Source organism: Podarcis gaigeae (genome assembly GCF_964106915.1).
Source record: "Podarcis gaigeae genome assembly, chromosome: 3".
NCBI lineage: Eukaryota > Metazoa > Chordata > Lepidosauria > Squamata > Lacertidae > Podarcis > Podarcis gaigeae.
In genome coordinates, this window is record NC_139680.1 from 93,142,964 (window position 1) to 93,166,562 (window position 23,599).

Below are 23,599 nucleotides of genomic sequence, written 5' to 3' on the forward strand. Positions count from 1 at the left end.
TTTATTTCATTAGAAGCAGCCTAGGGGAGATTGGGAAACAATTTGGATCAAGACTGCAGTACAGGAAGAGAGGGAGTTTAATTCACCAAAATTTCCCTTCTCATGTAAAATAAGTATCCCCTCTGTACAAAGGAGTCTGGATCACAATTGATGTGTTTAGCTTGTGTTACAGCTCCAGGCAGAATTCTCACTGCAACACCTCAAAAGTTGGAAATCACACCTTTTGTACAAATTATCCCAGATTTCCCACTTTCTAGTTTCAGTGTCATTGCTTAAATCATATGGAAGGTTAATAAGCAAAGTAAGCCCCAGTTAAGTAGGCATATAGGAAGAAGTCACTTAAATCCTAATATTTTTAGTGTTCTAATTGTATTTTATTTAGCAGTATTATGACAGGTTCTTGTTCATTAGGGAAACGTTCAATAATCTAAGAGAGTGATGCTGAAGAATGTCCACCTAGGCCTAGCCTAGGAGGTTAATGGGAAAGTGAGGAGTATCTGCTATGAACCCTTACTATTGGTTAGAATAATTCCTTCCAGTAGCACCTTAAAGACCAACTAAGTTAGTTCTTGGTATGAGCTTTCGTGTGCATGCACACTTCTTCAGATACTTCTTCAGATTCTGTGTATCTGAAGAAGTGTGCATGCACACGAAAGCTCATACCAAGAACTAACTTAGTTGGTCTTTAAGGTGCTACTGGAAGGAATTTTTGTTTGTTTGTTTTGACTATGGCAGACCAACACGGCTACCTATCTGTTATTGGTTAGAATTGCAACCTAAAATAAAATAACAATAGTCATAGCCCATCAGTGACAATGACGCAGCATTGCCCATGCCCCATCTTCTTTACAGAAGACCAAGGTTTGAAATGAAAGTCGTAGATTTTGCCCTTTCAGGCAACAGCTTCTGAAGAAGCTGCCCATATCCCAGCTGCCTCGGAGCTACTTGACAGCTCCCAAACCCGCCACGTGTGTCCTCGACAAGGATACTGTACGCGGCTGCGTGACGAGCAGCCACACGCGCTTCCAAACCCGCGCCTGCCACGTAACGTATGAAGAGCAATCGCGTGAAGCGCCTGCGGCCGCCCCTCGTTCTTTTCTGAGGGGAGGAGCCGCGGCTGACGAGGCGAGAAGGGATTTACGGTTTAGGAGAAACGCGCTTCGAGAGTTACGGGCTTGTGGGCGGGGAAGAGCCTCTCGGCCTCCTCCGGGGAGGAAGACGCGCAGGCGTCAGGCCTTGTGACCAGCCGGGAGCCGAGGCAGGAGGCGGCGCTGCTGCTTCTACTCGAGAGGCGGGAGCAGAGCCGGGAAAGGGGAGGGCCGCGTCTTCAGCCTCGCTGCCAGTCACCGCGCTCCTGCCCGGTCCTTTCTGCCTGCTGCTGCCGCCGCCGGAATGGCGCTGAGCTTGACGGTGAACCCCTCGGACGTCCCTCTCGGTAAGGGCTGCCCCTCTTTTCCTACACGGGATTTGGACGCGGGAGGAGGCCAGCGGGCAGCCCCTCCGGTGGGGCTGGTGGAGCGGGGCGTGTGGCTGCCATGTTGCGTCAGGCGGCGGCGGCGGCGGCGTCTCGCCTGTCCATTCATCCTCCCGCTCGCCCGCCTGGCAGCGGGGACGTTTCCAAAGCCAAGGGCAGAGCGAGACGCGCCTCGCCGCATTTCCCCCCCCCCCCTTCTCTGGGCCGAGGGAGAGAGGGTCGAGGCGGGCGAAAGGGGACGGAGGGCAGAGGGGGGCGGGCGAGAAAGGGCTTGAGATGGTGGGAAGAGGCCGGCAAGGGCAGGCAGATGTGAAACTGGGAGCTCGAGAGCCAAATACCCAATCTGGAGTAACAACCCCTCATGTGGAGACTGAACATACCCATAATCCACCTGCCAAAAGTGAATTTGTAGTTGCCAGCTGCATTATTTTAAATGGGAGCCTCCCTTCCCTTCAGTGTATGCATAAGCAGGGAAAGGGAGAAAAGGGGGTGGGCTGGTGGGTGGGCCGAGCTCGACTGAAAGGGGCTGACACGTGGCGCCGAGCTGGACAGCTGGAGGCTCTTCTAATCTAGAGTATATATAGGCCACAAGCATCGGAACCTGGCATGCCTGGGACTCCGGATTAGTGATTCCTTCACGCCCTTCACAGCCACCCTGTTCAATAACAATCGGGGTCATCGAGAATAATACATGGCCACTTTGAGTGGCACCGGACTTAGCATCAGAAAAGGCACCTCACTCCTTCACTGTAGATCTTTACAGTCTATACGATGTGTAGATGCCATCAAGCAGCACCAAACCCAGGGAGTTGGTCCACGTAGTGCAAGAGAGAGAGAAAAAGTAAATTCTGAGCATCTCTCTCTCTAGATATGAAATTCTATAAATGCCATTTCGTTAGTGAATTGGCGCTGCTTTTAGACATAGTGGGGTGTAGCTCAGGAGGATTTTATGCTCAGTCATGGGATTTCTGAATTGTAATTATAGCTTCTCATCCTGCCTCCTGAAATAACTCGTGTAGTCTTAAATAATGTGCACTTGCCTGCAATAACACTCCTTAATAATACTGCAGATTCAGCATATTAAATATTGTACCATAAATATTGTTCTACTTAATATAAGTAAAGTTAAAACATTCGTATTTTGTTGTGCAACTTAATCCTAAGAATGCTTACTGAGAAGTAAGCTCCACTGAAGCAAGTGTGCTTATACTATGGACACAATGCAGGAAGATGTTCACCCAGAAATAATGCTTGTGTGTTCCTCTCTCTCTGTCCCTCTTTTTTAAAAAACCAAAACCAAAACCTTGACCTGAAATAATATGAATGCATGGATGCTGAGTTGGACTGAGTTAGGCTGCAAGTCTTTGAGTCTAATGTAGAAAAACACTGAGTATTTTAACAGTGTGGTCCTATGCAAGTTTGTTCAGGCATTCCTTCTAATTTTACAGGACTTAACACCAAATAATTTTGCCTAAGACTATTTAGAATTTGAACTTTAATCTAATGCACACTTATTTGGTATATTGAAGCTAGTGGTACTTATAGAAGTGTCAAAGCTGCACAGTAACAAAATGATAAACGTAACTTAAGTGAACTTGAGGATCTTTTGTTTAGATTCACTAAGACTGTAACCAGGACTTATTGCCAAATAGACATGCATTGGGTTTTTTATGTTTTTAAAAATTAAGACAAATCTTGTAAATAAGCCACAAACAGTTACTAGCCTGAAATACTTGTTTTACTATCTTGCTGTGGGCTAGTAGAGGACTGACTGAGTGCATTGCCTCCTGCAGCAACCCTCTGCATTTCTAGCTGATTGTGAAGGAGGGGCTTCCCTCTGGTTGCTTGGTTGGGAGGAGCAATAAACTTCATCCCTCTTGCACCAGCCTACTCACCTGCAAGCAGTTCTTGTCACCTATAGCTACCAGGGGAGTGCTTAAAATCCAAGTATCCAAAATTTTTAGACAGATGTGACCTTAACAGCAGTCCTTGGAAGTTTAGAACTGTTAGTTCAAACAGAATAGCTGCTTTAAGTTTAGGTTTAACCTGCTCCCATTGAAATCTGCAGGGCTTAAAGATAAAGATTTCTTTGGATCATGCATTTAGTATAGTGTTGTGGTGCAGCACTATGAATTTTGAGATAGTGCTGGTAAGTGAATTTACAGCCATTCCCTACTGAGGTCATTACTGTAAAATAGTCAAGGCTTTCCCCCTTCTCTTCAACCCTAATTACTGCCCGAAAATATCACCAGCAGGAATAAACTGATTTCTTTCCTGAGTGTATCAGTCTTCAAGTGATGAGGGAAGTATTGAGTTTAATCTCAATCCCTTCAAAAAATATGATTATGAAATATTTCCTCTTTTAATCAACAAATACTGTATTTTAGGAGCCTTGCTTACTGCAGAACATGTGAAGGATCATGTTAAAATTTCAGTTGAAGAAGGCCAAGAGAACATTCTACGGGTATCTGAGTAAGTGCCTTGTATCTTTGCCATTAGTGCTTTTAAAAGTCAATTTATGTATTTATGCTGTTGAGTGGAGGGCAGAAGAAAGAGTAATATGATTTAATGGTTGCTTGTGGGATGAATATTTAGCCATCTCACTTCTTTGCTCCTGTTTGACCTCTATCTTCTGTATTATAAAGCTATTATATGTGTTTGTATATATTCACATACTGCTCTTTTTTTTTGCTACTTTTTATGTAAAAAACCCTTCAGTTCTTCGTTGAACTGAGTTTGGAGTGGTATTCTTAATAAAATTAATTTAGGAATTCTCCTGTTTGTCATTATTTTGTTTTTGCTATCTTTATTAGCTTAGAATCCATTTTTATCTGTTTTAGCACCCAACAACTAAAATTCTAATATTCTTACTGTAAACTAATTGATTTAAATCAGTTGCGCAATTTGTATTTCACTTCCCGTCTTCTCCCCTCCTCCCCCAAACAATATTTCATTGTAAATGGTTACCTCAGTTTAGTTTGATAAACATACTGGCTGTTTCACCTCTCTTTGTCCCTTCTTCATATTCAAAGTAAAGGGGCTGAGACTGGTTCACTCATTTCTATGAGCTAGTTGTGAATAAGGTAGATACAGGGGACCTTCCCCATCAAGAAGCATGGACCAGAGATGAGCAGCATCTGCCTCTCTTCATTCCAAGTAGAAAAATGCTAGTTTTTAAGTTCAGAATAATAAAAAGGAAGATTGCCCTGAGCATATCTATATCTATATCTCTCCTGATATATATATATTTTTTAAAAACATTTTCATGTTGCCACCTTTCTTGCTTGATAGTTAATTGAACATCATCAAACTTCTGATGGTTTTTCTCCTCAAGTAACAAGATTTAGAGTAGCGCAGCATATTGTAAAGGTCTAAAAAGGGGCAGGCACTTAACTGATTTTTTTATTATTTGGTAGAATGCCCATTAGTTCATTTAAAAAAAGCTTACTATGCTGCTTTTATGATCCATTCTAATGCAATTGTATTTCAGTCTGGAGAAGCTCATGTATTTTTCTTTCTCTCCCCCCCCTTTAAATAGTCAAGTTACATTTACAGATGTGAATTCCATAGCTCGCTATCTGGCTAGAATTGCCACGTCTGCTGGATTATATGGATCTAATTTGCTGGAACACACTGAGGTATGATTCAATTGCTTATATTTGAGATTGCCTATTTAATTATTCTCCCTGCTATTTGATTATTACCTTAAATGTTGCAGAGTGTTATTAATTGATGTGTAGGCTGTGTATTTCTTTTAATATTCCCTAATGGCAATGGGTGGTAATCAACTAAGTTTTAGTTCAAAGTAGTCCTACTTAAATTAGCGAACTGCAATTCATGCTATGTGCGGTTGCCCTTGAAAATGGTGCAAAATGTGGAGTCTTGACTCCTCCCTGGAACAGGATATCGCCAACATGTTACTCCACCGTTGAAAGAATTTCACTGGTTGTTAATTAAGGTAAAGGACCTCTGACAGTTAAGAATGACTCTGGGGTTGCGGCGCTCATTTCGCTTTACTGGCCGAGGGAGCCGACGTTTGTCCGCAGACAGTTTTTCTGTGTCATGTGGCCAGCATGACTCAGCCGCTTCTGGCGAAACCAGAGCAGCACACGGAAATGCTGTTTACCTTCCCGCCGCAGCGGTTCCTACTTATCTACTTGCACTTTGATGTGCTTTCGAACTGCTAGGTGGGCAGGAGCAGGGACCGAGCAATGGGAGCTCACCCCGTCGCGGGGATTAGAACTGCCGACCTTCTGATCGGCAAGCCCTAGGCTCTGTGGTTTAGACCACAGCACCACCCACATTAATTACCTACTAAGAAAAGCTCATTGTGCTGGTTTTAGTGTGGGAAGCATAGTACCTCTACAGGGGACTCGTCATGCTTCTTCTGGGGTAGTTTCTCCACCCTTGGACCCTACCCTGCACTCAGTTCTCCCCTATGGCTCCTAGAAGTTGTCAGGATGTGACAGCAGCCTGCAGCAGTGGCTTCAACTGGCTGGCTAAACCAGATGAGAATAGCCAATGGGTCTCAAACCCTCAGTGCGTTAGGGACCTCCCCTGCATGCGAAGATAGGCTCCAGCAGACTGAGTGGCTGAGACCAATAGTTGGTTTTCAGGAGATCTATACTGAGTAAAACTTAGGTTAATAGCACCCAGTGTATGATTTTTGGTGTTGGCTATAAATAACACTTTTATATACGTAACTTGTTACATAATATTTGAGCAAAAACAACTCCCTTCTTTTCCAAAGGTTGACCATTGGATGGAGTTCAGCACTACAAAGTTGTCTTCTTCCACCAGTTTAGCTTCAGCAGTTCAAGAGCTCAATAACTGCCTTTCTCTGAGAACTTATTTGGTTGGGAACTCTTTGAGTCTGGCAGATTTCAGTGTCTGGGCAACACTAAAAGGTAAATAATATAGAAAATGTGTTACAATTGCAGGACCTTGATAAGTACTCATTTATGTATTACATTCACCGAAGTGTTACTATCTTTTGAAATTAAAATCCAAAGAATTATTTTCTTATTTTTACATACTAGTAAATTTAGTGAGACCAGCCGTTTTTCTTCTTTTTGCTGTGGGAGATGTTCTGTAATTTTATTGTTTTAATGTAATGGCCGTTTTAAATAGATTGTTTTAATTAATAGTTGCTCTGGAAGCACTTTTAGGATTGAAGAGTTAGATATAAATGTCAGATTAAATAACATAATGTTTTGCATGAATTAAATTCTGCAGCATAATAGGTTGCATACCTCATTTTTGTTATATGAATGAAAGTAACTCTATTCATTGAAGGCTACAACCCATGAAATCTACAGATCTGTTACATTATTGTTTAAACAGCTTTTCTAACTGTTTTTACCATTTTCACCAGTGAATTATTTTGTAATGTGCATATAACTTTTTTCCAAAATTGCATATGTTTGAGGAGACTTGTACACCTGAACAGCTCAGTGAATGCATCTATTCTGTGCCCTCCCTAAAATTAAAGCGTAGAATTTGATTTTTTTCTAGTGGTGTGTTCTCATAGCTGAATTTCTAATATTGATCTGTGCTGATGTTTCGTGTGAATCATGTCAGTAAGAAATCTTGCCAAACTGTCTGCTTCCTAATGTTTAATAAAACATAGCTTTCCCCCCAATAGGCAACAGTGCAGGGCAAGAGCTGTTACTTCATGGTAAAGCTCCAGTTCATGTAAAACGCTGGTACAACTTTCTTGAAACACAGCATGTTTTCCAGTCAGTAGGTTCCAGGTGGACTGTGGGAGCTGCTATTCCAAAGACTAAAATGGTAAGCTTTTTGCTGATTAGGCATTTCTGGCTCATATTCTACCAGAGTTCTGTCATCTAAGGGTGGATGTAAATGATTTTATCTGCAAAGTGCTGAGCAGAAAAGGTCACAATGGGCTGCTGCACATCTGAGACCCAAAAGATCTGAATCAGCAGTGTTGTTAGCATAGTTTTCAAAAGAAGAATGGGAGGAAATTAAAAGCTTGCTCATTACTTTGTGACTTTTCAGTTGGTTCTTATAAAAGGTATCGCACCACTGTTGCTTTTAGATTTTTTTCTAGTAGACCAGCACAGCCAGCAGCAGTTTTTGTCTTTCTGTGCAATGTAGCCTATACAGGGGTACCTCGGGTTACAGACTCTTCAGGTTACAAACTCCGCTAACCCAGAAATAGTACCTTGGGTTAAGAACTTTGCTTCAGGATGAGAACAGAAATCGTGCTCCGGCGGCATGGTGGCAGCGGGAAGGCCCATTAGTTAAAGTGATATCTCAGGTTAAGAACAGTTTCAGGTTAAGAACGGACCTCAAGAACGAATTAAGTTCTTAACCCGAGGTACCACTGTATTGGATGTAGTACTCAAAGTACAATAAAAAGCATGTTAAAGAAACAAGCATATTCAGTTTAGAATTGAACTGTTAAGATGCAATCTTTAACTGATATAGTTGGGCCATTCTAACAACCTTGTCATGTTTCAGCTTAGGGATTTGCTCACAGTAGCAATCAGGACAGGGAAAGGGCAGGGACACTTATCTGACCTCCTGTCACTGACTTCACTGTGCTTGCTGGGATGGGTAGGGAGGTCAGCATGGTGCAAACTCACCAGCAGGAGCTCTGGATTGACTCCTTTGCTGCATTTGCACTGCGCCAGCCTTTCTGCTGCCTCACCCCTCTCCCTCCAGGTAAGCTCAGTGTTGTAACAGGAGGTCAGATAAGCACCACCACTTCTCCCCAATGACCACTGCTGTCTGTTCAGTAACAGAAAGATAATACTGGAAGGTCCCCATTCTAGATGCTGGGGGCACAAAGGTGGGGGGGGGGTAGAACTGCCAGGGGAATGAGGTGGCAGAAAAATCCTCTTCTGCCAGCCGCCTTTTTTCTGCCAGCCCATTGAACTTGTGCTGCTGTTCATAGAGCCCATCTCAGATAATTATTTACTCGCTCAGTTGTTACTGCTAACTTAGTTTTCATAATAAGAGTCTGTGTGTTTCTGTGCTCAGTTTGTGATTTAGTAATTTCATTCATTGTTTTAATTTTAAGGCAGCAGAAAAGAAGCAAGATGTTGGGAAATTCGTTGAACTCCCTGGAGCAGAGATGGGAAAAGTCATTGTTAGATTTCCTCCTGAGGCAAGTGGGTAAGTTGACATTTGTAGGTTGGTGTGTGTAAGGACTTTTAAACCCACACTCTTTTTGCAGTGTGAAAGATAGAAAATGGATGTTCTCTTGTAATTTTCATAAGGAAAGGAGAATTTAAAAACCATGTTACTTTTAAATTACTTTTTAAAGCATGTTCTTTTGTATGAAACTGCTTATCTTTAGATGCCCTTCTCATGTAATTGAAAAACGTATGTGCCAAACATGAAGGAAAATAGAATATATTTTGAGAGTTTGATTTCCATCTCATTCTGTCCTGGGAAACCTCAGTGTTCTGCAAGATTGCTGTAGCTCACATTTCTTTTAATTAGAAAATGTAAAGATTCACAATATTTGTGTTTTATCAGTGAATTTTTTTAGCTTACATAGGCCTGTATCCAAAGAACTGTGAGTGAAGCTTCACTTAGGAGATAGGGCTTCCCTTTCCCTGCTCGCTTCCTTCTGGAGCCTCTTGCACTTTTTTGAGCTTTTTTTGATGATGATGAGGCTATAGAATGGTTTTTGCCATATCAATTATTGAGTATTGTGGTAGGCATTTGTCTTGAAAGTGATATAAAGTGTACCTTAAACAAATGAATGGTGATGTGTGCATGTGCAATTCCTAAGCCACTGACTTCAAACATTAACTTGGACTGAGTCCAAAAACAATTGGATTCTCTTCTCAAGAAGCTATGAAGTTATGACTGAAAGAAAAAGTTTTAAGTTTTTTTTATGTTAAACAAAACATACTTTACAGTGACAGTTAAAGAAGGGAAATACTAATATTTTGCCTCTTCCTTTGGCTTGCTCTATTTTTTTACTTTACTTTCCCTTTGTATCCAACATTCTTTTCTTCTTGACATTCTTTTCTGCCTAGATATTTGCATATTGGACATGCAAAAGCTGCTCTGTTGAATCAGCACTACCAGGTCAACTTCAAGGGTAAACTGATCATGAGGTTTGATGATACAAATCCAGAAAAAGAAAAAGAAGATTTTGAAAAGGTATCTTTTCATAACGATATCTCATTCTAGGTCTCCGATTGTTTTGATTTCTATACAGTTCTGTTTGTTAACTATGGAGTGGGTGGGGACACCTCACATAACACAAAGGATATCATTCACACAGGTGCTTTAGGAATAGCCTGGGGCTGAGCCTAAGTCCTTTCCACCCAAATGTTGTCCTTGCTTTTCATCAGACAGTTGGCTGTTTGGCCCCACCAATGTGCTTCTAGGCTTTCAAAAGTTACCTTGGGTGATGTGGGATGAAACAACAGAGAAGAAAAGCTCATTGCACTGGAATAAAATATGAACAGAGCTAGAGAAGATCTCTCTCTTATGGATTTATTTGATTTACAATGCAAACTATGAAATAAACAGTACAGAGCATGATTCATTGTGAAGCTGGGCTTCTAAAAAGTGTTTTTTAAAAGACCACATTGATAGCAAATGAACCTCTCCTTGACGCTCTCACCCCAATGCATATGCGTTAATAGTGCTAAGAAGCCAAGTGGGCTTGCTATAATTGCACTGAGTATCTTGTTCTTCACTTTGATGCTTCTGATTCCCACCTAAGATGACCTATTCAGAAGGAAAGAGTGGCTAATGGTATCAGAAGGTACCAAGAGGTTGAAATTGCCGGTGAGATCTAGGATATCCTCATGCACAATACAGAAATGCAAAAATTGTTTTCTCTGGATAAATTAAGCATTTAGAAGAAACTAAATTGACAGTAAGATTTCAAAGTTCTTTTGTAGAGGTCTTTAAGCAACCGCAACCCCCAAAGACCTACTGGAACAGGTGAAAATACGGATCATGTGAAAAAGGCATAATCTGTCAGTGAGAGGACTTAATACTAGGATTTTTGTATATCAAGTTAATCTTTTCAACATTTATATCTTCAGGTTATCTTGGAAGATGTTGCAATGCTGCACATCAAACCAGACCAGTTCACATACACTTCGGATCATTTTGAAACAATAATGAAATATGCTGAGAAGCTCATTCACGAGGGGAAGGCTTATGTAGATGATACGCCAGCAGAACAAATGAAAATGGAACGAGAGCAAAGAACAGAGTCCAAGCACAGAAATAACTGTAAGATGCTTTGTCTGGCTTCCATCTCTATTTGCTTTGTTAATTAGTTGCTTAGTTTTTGTTGTTACTATTGTTGTTATTATCATCATTTATTAAATCTGAATACCACCCTTCATCCAAAGATCACAGGATGGTTCACAACATAAAAATACAAAATGAGAACCCAAAATACATAACAGTAACAAAAACAAATCAAGAACCCCCTTCCCACCAACACATTTAGAAGAACATAGAATGCTAATCAGCCCAAGGCCTGTTTGAAGAGGAATATTTTTGTCTAGTGCGTAAAGACATGTAATGAAGGCACCAGGTGAGTCTCCCTGGGGAGAGCATCCACAAATGGGGAGCCACTGCAGAAAAGGCCCATTATTGTATTGCCACCCTCTGGACCTCTCATGGAGGAGGCACACAAAAATGGGCCTCAGATGATGATCTCACTAATTTTTTGCATATCTAGTTAAAAGATCATCATGTTGTAGATCTGGGAAAGACCTCTATCTTGCGATCCTGGAGAGATGCTGCCAGTCAGAAGAGACAATAGTAGCTAAATAAATCAATGGAATTTCAGATGAAAAAACGTTAAACCCTTTAGTTAAAGTCATTGCCAAAATACCTGCTAGGCTAGAGTTGCTGTCAGTTTTAGCTCCATTCTTGTTGGATATGTCTCACTTTTGGTAAATAATATTTCATAGTACCAGAGCTGGGTTATTAAATCTGAACTAAATCTTTGCCGTTTTATAGCTGTTGAGAAGAACTTCAAAATGTGGGAGGAAATGAAAAAGGGAACGGAATATGGGCAGACCTGCTGTCTACGAGCAAAAATCGACATGAGTAGTAACAATGGATGCATGAGGGACCCAACTCTTTATCGTTGCAAAAACCAGCCACATCCACGAACAGGAAATAAGTACAAGTATGTGTTAGGAAATGGAAATTGCAATTCACTTAGTGATAGGGCCATTTACAGTGAGATAAGTAGTGGGCCTCAGGCTACTGTGCTCTCAGTTGCAGAATGAGAGACTCTCCCAGTCCTTCTTTCAGTGCACTGGGAGGGAAGCAAACCAGATGCTGGTTTGTCATTACCTGCAAACCAGCACTCATGGTTTGTTTCTCTATGAACAAACCACAAGAGCTGTTTCACATGTCATGCCCAGCCAACTTCTGGTTTGTTGCTTCCTCGGCATGCTGAAGGAAAGATCAGGGGAGGATTGACTCGTGAATTTTTGCAGTGTTGCCCAGCACACTGTACATTCTTGCTAAACCATACTTAAAATTTAGCGATGGTTTCTCATTAAGTGTGGATGGGGCCACTGAATTGGTGTCTTTATTTTTGGCCCTTTATCAAATTAAGTTGAGTTTTGCTTTGCCTGATGAAATCCCAACAGTGTTATGGAAAACCTCTTCTTTTCACAGCAGCTTCTGGCCTTGCCAGCATAGCTTTGTCTGATTAAAACACTGGGCAGAGATAACATTTTGAGGGGATCCCATCCTAATACTACTGTGGACTGGGGATGCACTTTCCAGGGAGAATTAGAGAGCGGTTTCTTAACCCTTCCTTCCTCCTTTTAATCTCTTTCTACTCCCTCCCAAATCTGAAATGGGAAATGAATTGGGAAAAAGCACACACTGTGTGTGAGAGAGGGGGGGGGGGTTTTGCTGGGATTGGAAGCCATGGAAGATGTTAAGTATTCTTCCTTGCAGGTGGCCCCCTGCTCCCCCCACATTCTTACTATCTCAGTAAAAAGGGATTTGGGGTAATAACGGAGTTTCACCCTATTAATTTTTTGCTCCAAAGAAGCTTGCTTTATGAACAGTTACAGCTGGGCTCAATCCTCTACTATCAGTGAGCTCAAAAGAAAAACCTTCCTATTTTCTCTTTCACTTTTTCATTCTGGAAAAGCAGTTCCTGGAACTAGCTCATTTCCTATAATTACTGTGGAACTACCTCACTCACTAGTTCCTGGAACTAGCTCACTCACTATAACTACTGTGTTTGTGCTGTAACGTTAAAGTTTTGCTTCTGTTATATATTTAACAGAAGCAAAACCTGAACATTACAGCACAAGCACTTTGTTTGAGAACAAAGGTACAACTGTACAGTATAGTGTTTGAAGATAGTAGAAAGTTCTTTTTTCCTCTTTCATTAACAGTAGTCATCACAACAGGCTAAATCTTTCCGTTGCTTTAGAGATTGCTTATTAAATTTATTAATAGTGTGTGCAGTGCTCAACACTTTCAATGTGCACATGAAGCTTACTTGCATTTTTTCTTATGTTTCAGTATTTATCCCACGTATGATTTTGCCTGTCCCATAGTTGACAGTATTGAAGGTGTCACTCATGCATTAAGAACAACAGAATATCATGACAGAGATGAACAGTTCTACTGGATTATTGAAGCCTTGGAAATAAGAAAACCATATATCTGGGAGTACAGCCGCTTAAACCTCAACAACACTGTATTGTCTAAAAGGAAGCTCACTTGGTTTGTCAACGAAGGGCTAGTGGATGGCTGGTATGTTAAAGAAGTTAAACTTGGTAGGAATTACATGTGCACATTTGTTTTGCAATGTAATCAGTGTATAGATAATTTTTCATAAGCAGTATCTTACACTAAAAATAAGTTGATGTGGCTTTATTTTTTTAATTTACAAAATTATTCCAAAGAATGAAGAAATTAACAGGTTTACAACTTGCTAGATATTGTGTTAGTCAATATATTTTAAATACCCTTGCTCAGTCTTTTTATCAAACAACTTTTCTTAACTGTCAGTGTTAGACTTTCATACTCAGATAATAATTGTTCAGAATTATTGACAATAATAAATAAATAAATAAATAAATAAATAAATAAATAAATAAATAAATAATTATTTATACCCCGCCCATCTGGCTGGGTTTTCCCAGCCACTCTGGGCGACTTCCAACAAAATATTAAAATACAATAGTCCGCCATACATTAAAAGCTTCCCTAAACAGGGTTGCCTTCAGATGTCTTCTAAAAGTCTGGTAGTTGTTTTTCTCTTTGACATCTGATGGGAGAGTGTTCCACAGGGCGGGTGCCACTACAGAGAAGGCCCTCTGCATGGTTCCCTGTAACTTGGCTTCTTGCAGCGAGGGAACCGCCAGAAGGCCCTCAGCACTGGACCTCAGTGTCCGGGCAGAATGATGGGGGTGGAGTTTTGTGCTCAGTTTTGTGATGAGCAATGTTTGAATATGTAGGTTCAAAGTAGGAAAAGTGTGTGGGTCTCCCTGCACTCTTCTTTTAATGTAATCTTTCCTTTTCAACTGAGGTTTCAAACATGGGGAACAGAATGTGGCAGAAATCTACCTAATAGTAACAAAAACCATGCAAAAGGAATGGTGGATTAATTTACTTTTCCATGGTCACCTGCACAATTATTAGTACTACATTAACCAGGTTAACCAGATGGAATTTTTCTTCACGTCACTTGTATACCCAAAAAATATAATTGGAAAGATGCTCGTTCTTCTCAAGTGTCATTGTTGACAACTTTTTACTACATATAAATTAAGCAAAATGAGTAGAAATCTCCAAAAATAAGAGAGTTAAAGTCTCAGAAAGTTTGGTATGAATGTTAATAACATTCCTTGAGTAACTATGTAATTATTTAAGAAATCAATGGTACAGTGCATGCATGTTTGTTGAAAAATTACTGTTACTTTCTGATATAGTGTTTTAGATATACATTGTATCAATTTCAGCAAAACCATTTCCAGCAAACACTCTTCTGGTCCTTGGATTGATCTGTGCTTATGGGATGCCTGCTGTTCTTGGGAAAATACCCAAGAATTAAGCAGGTTGCTATGAATTCATCAAAGTCAGTATCGCAGCTTTTGCAGGATAAAAGAAAGATGTGCAGGCTGTTGGGAGAGCCAAAATAAAAAGAGAATTTTAAGAATCCTCTCTTCCAAGTTTATTCAACATAGGCTTCTTGATATTGTCACAGTTTTGCATTGTTAAATTAAGCAGAAATTCCTTTCTATTAGGGATGACCCAAGATTCCCAACTGTGCGTGGTGTCCTAAGAAGAGGCATGACAGTTGAAGGACTGAAACAGTTTATTGCTGCACAGGTAGGTGGTTGCATGTCCACTCTCCCTTCAGCTGGAGTGTCTTTGTAGATCTAGTTACAGGTAGGTAGCCGTGTTGGTCTGCCGTAGTCGAAACAAAAGAAAAGAAATTCCTTCCAGTAGCACCATAGAGACCAACTAAGTTTGTTATTGGTATGAGCTTTCGTGTGCATCTGAAGAAGTGTGCATGCCTCTAAGGTGCTACTGGAAGGATTTTTTTTTTTATTTTGTAGATCTAGTCATTTTATAGACGAGTCCTTCTTTCAACAACATCAGGAAAGTCTTCCTCTTGTGACTTTGATTGTTCAGTTGTCCAATCCATGGGTAGCCTTTTACATGTTTTTGGGCTATATTTCCCATAGTACTACCAACCTTACTGTGAAACATAGACCACTCATTCTCTGAGATATTCTACCAGGGACCATAGGATTATGATTTAAAGAAGTTGATACATCATATTAACATTTGGAAAATAACAATACATCCAATAACTATAGCATGTTCAATATCTAACTGGACATCTTTAATTTACCCTCAGACTTATACCTGAAACTTTTAAGAAAGCATAGTGTGTTAAAGAAGATCGTCTCTATTTTGCAACAAAGAATGATTACTTATTGATGGATTCCTCCCACCCTCACCCCCAGCAAGACACATATTTCTAGTCCTGAGGAAGGATGTTTATTTTTGTAAAGAAGTAAGGTTGTGGAAGAGGAATGGTTAAAGTAAATAAGATGTAATTCAAAATGCAACAACAAATAACACCATCAAGATTTATGGCCTTTCTTTCTCCTATCCCCCTCTTCCCATTATATTTTACAGGGCTCCTCTCGATCAGTTGTAAACATGGAGTGGGATAAAATTTGGTCATTTAACAAAAAGGTACATGCTCCTCCATTTTGATCTGATGACATTTCTGATTGACACCTGCTCTCTTGTTGCTGGTTGTGAACCAACCCAGCGTTCTTTGGAATGCTCTTCAAAGACTAGCTAATGCAGTATGTTGCATCACCTTGCTCCTCATCTTCAGGAAAATGGAATGTCCCCTCTTGCTAACCAGGGCTAACACTAATCTTGCTGACTTCTGCCAGTCTGATACTGAATTGTTGTTCTTGAATTGTGTGGGAGATAATGATATTTTGCTAATGTAAACTCTGATGAAAATTCTGCATTTCATTTTTCTGCTTTCAAGCTGCGAGCTATCTGTAAGAAGGTATTACTTAACGCTTTTTCTGCCTTAGCATATAGCTTACAGTATTGTAAGCATACATAGCATAAGCCATCACTGTGCAACTTCTCATAGCACAACCACGTTTGCTTACATAACAAGAGCTGTGTATTTCCATCTTAAAATGCATTATTCCTGTTCTAAAGGGGAAATAATGATCTGAGTCTGAATTTCTCAACGGAGAAGAAGGTGTCACTTTTAATTTACAATGCTGGACATGCTGCCTTTCTGCAGTGTACTGAAGGCCTTAACATTTTCTCTCTCAGACAGCAAGTAAAGCTCTTCTGATGTGTCTTAATTTAGCATCAAATAAGGAATACTGCATCTTGACATGGTTAGTTGCTTCTTTGGCAGCAGATGCTTGGACACTATAATAAGGCGAACTGTTTGTGTCTGTCTGCACAACTCTGTGGCTGTTCTTATTCTTTTAACTTGAGTCTGGATTTTTGCTTGTTTTCAAGGAGGCTTGCCCCAGAACTAAGTATTTGCTTGCTTGGCATGTGTCTTGTATTCCCCTAAAGCCCTTGTCATTTGTCCTCTTTATTTTATATGAGGGATTATCAATTGGTTCTTTTTGTTGCTGCATAGATGGACACTAGTGCGCCGAACAAATTTATAAACACCATTGGCCTTAAATTTATGTTGTTGTTCACTTCTTGGCACTGTATGCTGCCTTATGCATTCACCCTGGGGCAAGAGTGAAAGCGAAGGCATTGAATTGGTTTGTAGGACCAAGTATTGAGCTACTGAGAAAGCAAAAATAATGAGTCAGTAGCACTAGAGAAAAGCAAACTCTTAACAGTTAGATTAATTCAAGTATACCCAAATAACCTCTGTTTGTTAGTACAGTCAACAAACTGCGCTGGTTAGTTGTAGGGCAGTTAAAGTTTTGCTTTTTTGTGAATACTGATAAGAAAATTATACCTCTTCACACCTATTAAAAAGTAACACAAGTGTTGCTGATACCTGGATCTAATCCAAAGTCACATTATTGAATTTAGACTCTTGGGGTGCCCAGATCCAGGGTGTCAACAATTTCCTTGTGTTTCTTATTGATAGGTGGAAATATGAGTAATGTGTGTTTCAAGTACTTCAACTAGTTAGCATCCATATCAGTAGTAGTGTGTATGTTGTTTCACTTCAGGTATGAAACCTGTTTTAGTTAATTTTCTCCTGCAACACTATTGTACTCATGACACTAGAATTTGGGAAAGCAGAATATAGGGTATTTCCTTAGAAGCAGCTGTTTTCACATGTAACCTAAAAATAAATACATAAATACTGCCCTCAGATTCCTCTCCCAGATGAGCTAGTTTTGTATGTGTGTACATCATTTCTCCATTCCTTTACTAGCCTTAATACCTCCAGCTAGTACAAAGTAGCAAGGCCTTGTAAGAGAGACTGAAAAGCCTAAACCGATAAAGAAGCGAGTGCAGTAAAAGCAGAAGCAAAAATACCTGGAGGCTGTTCTGTTTGAGTTGTGAATAGAGTAGAAGACTATTTTGTCAGTAATGCAAGAGAGGAGAAGCTATTCTTGAGTTCATTGCTGTGATGTTGCCTTATTATAGTGATCTAACACTGTTGTTAGGGGCAGTTGGTGGGGTGTGGGAGCATGGAGCCACCTTCCCAACAGGTGTTGCCGCAGCTTGATGCGGAAGTGTGACAATGAGGCCAGGGTTGCTCAGGAGCACCGGTGGGAGTACCAGATTGACTCTGTCGGCACACCCACACTGTCCCTACCTTACCACAGTCATGCCACCCACTTTCCCCTGCACCATCCTAGTAAGCAGTAGTGATACTGCTCTTGGGAGAGCGACTCCATGCCCCCTGCTCTGCCATGTGGCTGCTCCTGGCTTTTGTTGAATAACGGTGATGCCGGAAAACATACTTCACGGAAGAAATTCACAGGGAAAAAAGTGAAATTATGGAATTGTGTCCTGTGTTGATAATAACTAAGGGTGAAATCTATTGTTCTTTTAAAAACTTATCCCGTGAGTTCAGCATAATTGCACACTAAGGCTTCACTCTTACACATGTTTACTTAGAAATAAGCTGCATTGAAACTCAAGTAGGGTTTGCTTTCTAGCATGCATACATTGGCTTATCCTGTAAGACTTAAGCCAACATTCAGAGTTACCTGTAATCTACGCAGGTACGAGATTACTAGGATTTTTACTTGCTTTGTGCCCAGAACTATAACATTTATTGCCTTCTACTATATATGTAAAGTTTTAGATGAGTTCTAAACCAGAGGTATCCGTTTTTTGTGTGGAAGACCAGGAGAGTGTATAACTCTTGTGGATTTTGAGTTACTCTTTTATTGACCAAAGATGCAGTAACACAAAGAATACCAGTTAATATTCCTAAATGATGCATACACTTTTTAGTTGACATAATTCTGATTTTTTTTAAAAAAAATAATCTGTTCTGGGCGTACTGAATAGATGTGATTATTTTTGGTTATTCTTGGTATGTAGGTTATAGATCCTGTGGCACCTCGCTACACTGCTTTGCTGAAGAATGAAGTAGTCACAGTAAACGTTCCTGAGGCTCAAGAAGAGATGAAAGAAGTCGCCAAGCATCCAAAGGTTTGCTAGTTAGTTGTTTTGTTTTAAGAGACACTGTAATGCAGATAGTTAAAACAGAGAACTTGTGTAGTATTCCACAAGTTTGCTTGAAACTCCCAAAATGTAACAAAGGAAAAGTAAGATTAGTTAGCTCATGGATGGCAGAGCTGATGAAAGAGTAAAATGGGAGTGCAAGGTGACATAATATGCTCTTTAGCACTCTGGGAAAGATCTTGAGAGAAAACAGTTTTTATTTTAGAGTTGGGATGTATGTGCTGAGGCAGGTTGAGGGAGCCCCTGGAGTTTAACTTTCTAATACACCCTGGCACATCCCCAAACCAGGGAGAACACTGTGCCAGCTCTGAAGCTGGGGGACCTATCAGCAGAGGTGGGAAATAGGAAGGGGCACCCCCTTCACGTTTCCGTGCTTTGCTCTGGTTCGCCAGAAGCAGCTTAGTCATGCTGGCCACATGACCCGGAAGCTGTACGCAGGCTCCCTTGGCCAATACAGCGAGATGAGCGCTGCAACCCCAGAGTCGTCCGCGACTGGACCAAATGGTCAGGGTGTCCCTTTACCTTTACCCCCTTCACATCTTTTGCCTTTCTGGCTTGAGCATAGCAGTTCTCCCTCCCCAGGCACGTAGGATGGACCAGCTCATAGTTTAAACCATCTCATTTCAATCCAAAGAAGAATTCACATTAATAGCAAACTCTCCTGCAAAGTTCAGCATTTGTGTATTCTAGGATGGATTGGTGTGTTATAATCTAAAGCAAAAACCTGCAGTGCAACCCTAACCATGTCTACTCAGAAGTAAGTTCTATGAGTAAGTGGAGCTTATTGTTGGGCATGTGTTAGGATTGCAGCCTTAACCAAGCATCTGGGTAAGTTCTTTTCTTTCTCATTAACATGCAGAATGCTGAGGTTGGCTTGAAGCCTGTATGGTACAGTCCCAAAGTGCTGATTGAAGGCGCAGATGCAGAGACGTTGACAGAAGGAGAGATGGTTACATTTATTAACTGGGGCAACATAATCGTCACCAAAATACACAAGTAAGTTTCTGGATCTTGGAACAAGCTGGGATGTTGAATTCCATCGTCGAGAATTTTATTGGGAACAAGAGGTCTGGCTTTTTAAACATTGAAGAAAAGTATGTAATGGATGGGACTGTTAACACTGCAAGCACAGTTCCGTTATCTGTATCCCCCACCCAATTGCAACCTTCTGCACCTCCAGAAGCTGTTCTTGGGGGTACAAGGGTTTGTTAGGACATGCTGCAAGGGAGCTGCAACTGTGGGGCAGCAAGCAGAAATTGCATAAGTTGAAGTGACATCTCACAATAGATCCAGCTGAGTGTAGCTTGACTGTTGAATGTGATGGTAGAGGTCCAGCGCCGAGGGCTTCTGGCGGTTCCCTCACTGCGAGAAGCAAAGCTACAGGGAACCAGGCAGAGGGCCTTTTCGGTAGTGGCGCCCGCCCTGTGGAATGCCCTCCCTTCAGATGTCAAAGAGAAAAACAACTGCCTGACGTTTAGAAGACATCTGAAGGCAGCCCTGTTCAGGGAAGTTTTTAATGTGTGACATTTTAATGTATTTTTAATCTTTGTTGGAAGCCACCCAGAGTGGCTGGGGAAGCCCAGCCAGGTGGGCAGGGTACAAATAATAAATTATTTTATTTATTTATTTATTTATTTATTTAAACTTCTCTATGAAAATCAAGTTAACTGCATGCCACTGATGTAACCTAGATACTATACCAGTCATTTATCTGCACTATTTAATTACAGTGTGTTCTGCTTCTGTGTAGGAACGCCACTGGGAAAATCACATCCATTGATGCTAAACTAAATTTGGAGAATAAGGACTACAAAAAAACTGCTAAGATCACCTGGTTGGCAGAAACTCCTCGTGCTCCTCCCATCCCTACTGTCTGTGTCAACTATGAACACTTGATCACCAAACCTGTCCTGGGCAAAGAGGAAGATTTCAAGCAGTATGTCAACAGAAATAGCAAGGTAGCTTGCAACATGTCACCTATTTATATTATTATTACATTTTTAAAATTTCTCTCATACTTCAAGGAGCTCAAATATGGTCTCCCCACTCCACTCCCCTGGACTTTTTTCTACCACAGTAAACCTGCAATTTAGCTTAGGCTGGGTGATTGTGAATAGCCCTCAAAATCACACAGTAAGCTTTGTGGTAGGGACAATATTTGAGCTGAAGTCTTCCTAATCAAAATCCGACACTCTAGCCACTATACCATATTGGTTGTATGCCTGCTTTTCTTCCTTTTAGATATTGGCTCTCCAAATGAGTTGCCATATTGTAAATTGGGGTTTTCAGTATTCAGCAAGATGTGTCTTTCCTCCTGGGCTGGCCTCACCCTTGCAATCGTATCTGAAGAAGTGTGCATGCACACGAAAGCTCATACCAAGAACTGACTTAGTTGGTCTTTAAGGTGCTACTGGAAGGAATTTTTTTTGCCTTGCAATGCCACTACACTAATTCTTAGCACATGTACTATGTTGTTCATGGGACGTAATGCTGACTTGATTTTTAACCTGTTTACAGCAAGAAGAATTGATGTTAGGTGATCCTTGCCTTAAAGATCTGAAAAAAGGAGATATAATACAGATTCAGAGAAGAGGCTTTTATATTTGTGATCAGCCATATGAGCCTATTAGGTGAGCAACTGGAAACTCATTCCTTTCGTTTATCCATTTGGTATGCTCTGCCGTAGAATTAGATAAGTGTGTTATGGCCATTGCAGAGTTTCACAGCCCAAATTCCCATATTTATACTCATATTCCAAACGCTCCTGTTTTGCCAGGAGTCCACGTAGATAAAAAATTAGAGGCTTGTGGAATGCATTTCACAAAAGTAAATAGAGGAGTGCCTTTGGAACAGAATGATTAGAAAAGAGTGTGTGTGTAGCTCTTGTGTGTCCTCTTGAACAAACTGAACAGCAGGCAGCCTGTTCTCTGTAATATCAGGCTATATATCCCCCCCCCATTTGTTGAACCATGCAGATAACAACATGTAAAGGTTTTATCTATTCATTTTTATTATACTCCTAACTCCATTTTAGCATAATTCTATTGCTTCACTGAATTTTCATGAGGCTTGACATTTCACCACAAATAGTTGGGTTTTTTTGGTGTTTGCCTTCTATCCTTCTGCACATTTCACCACACACATACCAGTTGACAGCCATCAAACCCCTGATATGTCGGCGCTTCATGGAAAAAACGAGGAAATGCATCCTGCTATCCTCAGGCAACTAGGCCATTACTCTCTGGCATATCATATTGTGCTGAAAGTCACCACTCTTCAGCCTGATCCAGCACTCGGCACTCATCGCTATGCCTGACTGGATGGAGATGCATGCTTTGGATATGCATCTGGGGGTGCATCCCACTGAAAATAGGGCAGTGCGGAGTGACAGCTGTGACTTGGAATGCAGAGGTTGGCCATCTGCACTGCATTTGTTTCAATAGGATTCACATCTCATCCACATTGTGCCCCATCTGCTCAACTAAGCATAATTGGGTTGGGGCACAGGAGCATCATTCTGGTTTCCTTGGCATTGGACACATATTTTCTCTTCTTATACTGGCTTCCCATGGCACTTGGCCCTTTGTGAAATGGCAGATACCTGAAAAAATGCTGTAAATAAGAAACCTGTTTTATCAGAGGTTCAAAAGCTTTGGGGACGCCTCAGATTAGTTACTATTTTGCTAGACTGATACCATTAGGAGAGCAGCAAGACTACAAACAGTAAGCAGATATTGATGCTGAAATAAATTACAAGTTTGTCCAGCTGGGAGTATTACTATTTTTACAATTTTCATATGTGCATTTATTTCTATACAAATACATGTTCTTTTGATATGTATAAAATTACAATCAGTGTGAAAAGAACTACATAGATCTAACCGATGCAGTGTAGCACACCTTTATCTGGGAGTAAGTCCCATTGAACCATGGGAGATTTGCCTGGTAAATATGCATAGGACTAAGTTACATATCCCATTAACATAGCAGGGAAATTGAGCCCACGCTTAACCCTCTCTCACGTTGGAATTTAGATGCTTGTACAGTGGTGCCCCGCAAGACGAAGGCCTCGCAAGACGAAAAACCCGCTAGACGAAAGGGTTTTCCGTTTTGGAGGCGCTTCGCAAAACGAATTTCCCTATGGGCTTGCTTCGCAAGAAGAAAGCCCATAGGGAAATCTCCGGGGACCTCTTTTAAATGCTAGCGGTGGGGAGCAAAGCCTTTCCCCCCCCTCCGGCCTTCAGAAGAGGTCCAGGAAGGCCGGCGGGGGCTGAAAGGCTTTGCTCCCCACCGCCAGCATTTTAAAAGCAGTCCGGATAGCAGGGAAGCGCTTCCCGCTATCCCGGATGGCTTTTGAAGGCGGGGGGGGGAGCAAAGACTTTCGCCCCCCACCGGCCATCAGAAGAGGTCCTGGACCTCTTCTGAAGGCGGGCGGGGGGCAAAAGTCTTTGCTCCCCCCTGCCTGCCTTCCGGGAGAGCGGAGAAACGCAGCGCTGCGTTTCTCCGCTCTCCCGGGAAGGCAGGCAGGGGGGACAAAGACTTTTGCCCCCCGCCCGCCTTCAGAAGAGGTCCAGGACCTCTTCTGAAGGCCGGTGGGGGGCGAAAGTCTTTGTCCCCCCTGCCTGCCTTTCCGGAGGCTTTTAAATTGCCCCGGGACAGCGGATAATTCCTCCACTGTCCCGGGGCGATTTTAAAATGCTGGCGGGCAGCAGCGCTGCCGCCCGCCAGCATTTTAAGATCACCCCAGACAGCGGAGAAGTCCTCCGCTGTCCCGGGGTTTTTAAAATGCTGGTGGGCGGCAGCGAAGGCTTCGCGGGCAGCAGCGCTGCCGCCCGCCAGCATTTTAAGATCACCCCAGACAGCGGAGACTTCTCCGCTGTCTGGGGTGATCTTAAAATGCTGGCGGGCGGCAGCGCTGCTGCCCGCCAGCATTTTAAAATCGCCCCGGGA

At 41.5% G+C, this 23,599-nt stretch overlaps 1 protein-coding gene across 4 annotated transcripts in view; it reads left to right on the forward strand.

The window, feature by feature from the left end:
• Nucleotides 1-981: 981 nt before the first annotated feature.
• The window catches only part of EPRS1 (glutamyl-prolyl-tRNA synthetase 1), a 41,629-nt gene continuing 19,011 nt past the window's right edge, over nucleotides 982-23,599 (forward strand). For 2 of the 4 annotated variants that reach the window (XM_083733003.1, XM_083733005.1), the window contains exons 1-17: nucleotides 1,085-1,435; nucleotides 3,862-3,946; nucleotides 5,013-5,112; nucleotides 6,225-6,381; nucleotides 7,119-7,264; nucleotides 8,520-8,614; nucleotides 9,490-9,616; nucleotides 10,516-10,708; nucleotides 11,450-11,621; nucleotides 12,989-13,222; nucleotides 14,719-14,803; nucleotides 15,623-15,682; nucleotides 15,993-16,013; nucleotides 18,506-18,616; nucleotides 19,509-19,645; nucleotides 20,400-20,607; nucleotides 21,167-21,279. In XM_083733003.1, the coding sequence (XP_083589129.1) occupies nucleotides 1,393-1,435; nucleotides 3,862-3,946; nucleotides 5,013-5,112; nucleotides 6,225-6,381; nucleotides 7,119-7,264; nucleotides 8,520-8,614; nucleotides 9,490-9,616; nucleotides 10,516-10,708; nucleotides 11,450-11,621; nucleotides 12,989-13,222; nucleotides 14,719-14,803; nucleotides 15,623-15,682; nucleotides 15,993-16,013; nucleotides 18,506-18,616; nucleotides 19,509-19,645; nucleotides 20,400-20,607; nucleotides 21,167-21,279 (2,087 nt within the window). In that variant the 5' untranslated portion in view covers nucleotides 1,085-1,392. Of the gene's footprint in view, nucleotides 1,436-3,861; nucleotides 3,947-5,012; nucleotides 5,113-6,224; nucleotides 6,382-7,118; nucleotides 7,265-8,519; nucleotides 8,615-9,489; nucleotides 9,617-10,515; nucleotides 10,709-11,449; nucleotides 11,622-12,988; nucleotides 13,223-14,718; nucleotides 14,804-15,622; nucleotides 15,683-15,992; nucleotides 16,014-18,505; nucleotides 18,617-19,508; nucleotides 19,646-20,399; nucleotides 20,608-21,166; nucleotides 21,280-23,599 lie in introns of all 4 variants that reach the window. The other 2 variants (XM_083733006.1, XM_083733004.1) reach the window with 2 other exon arrangements.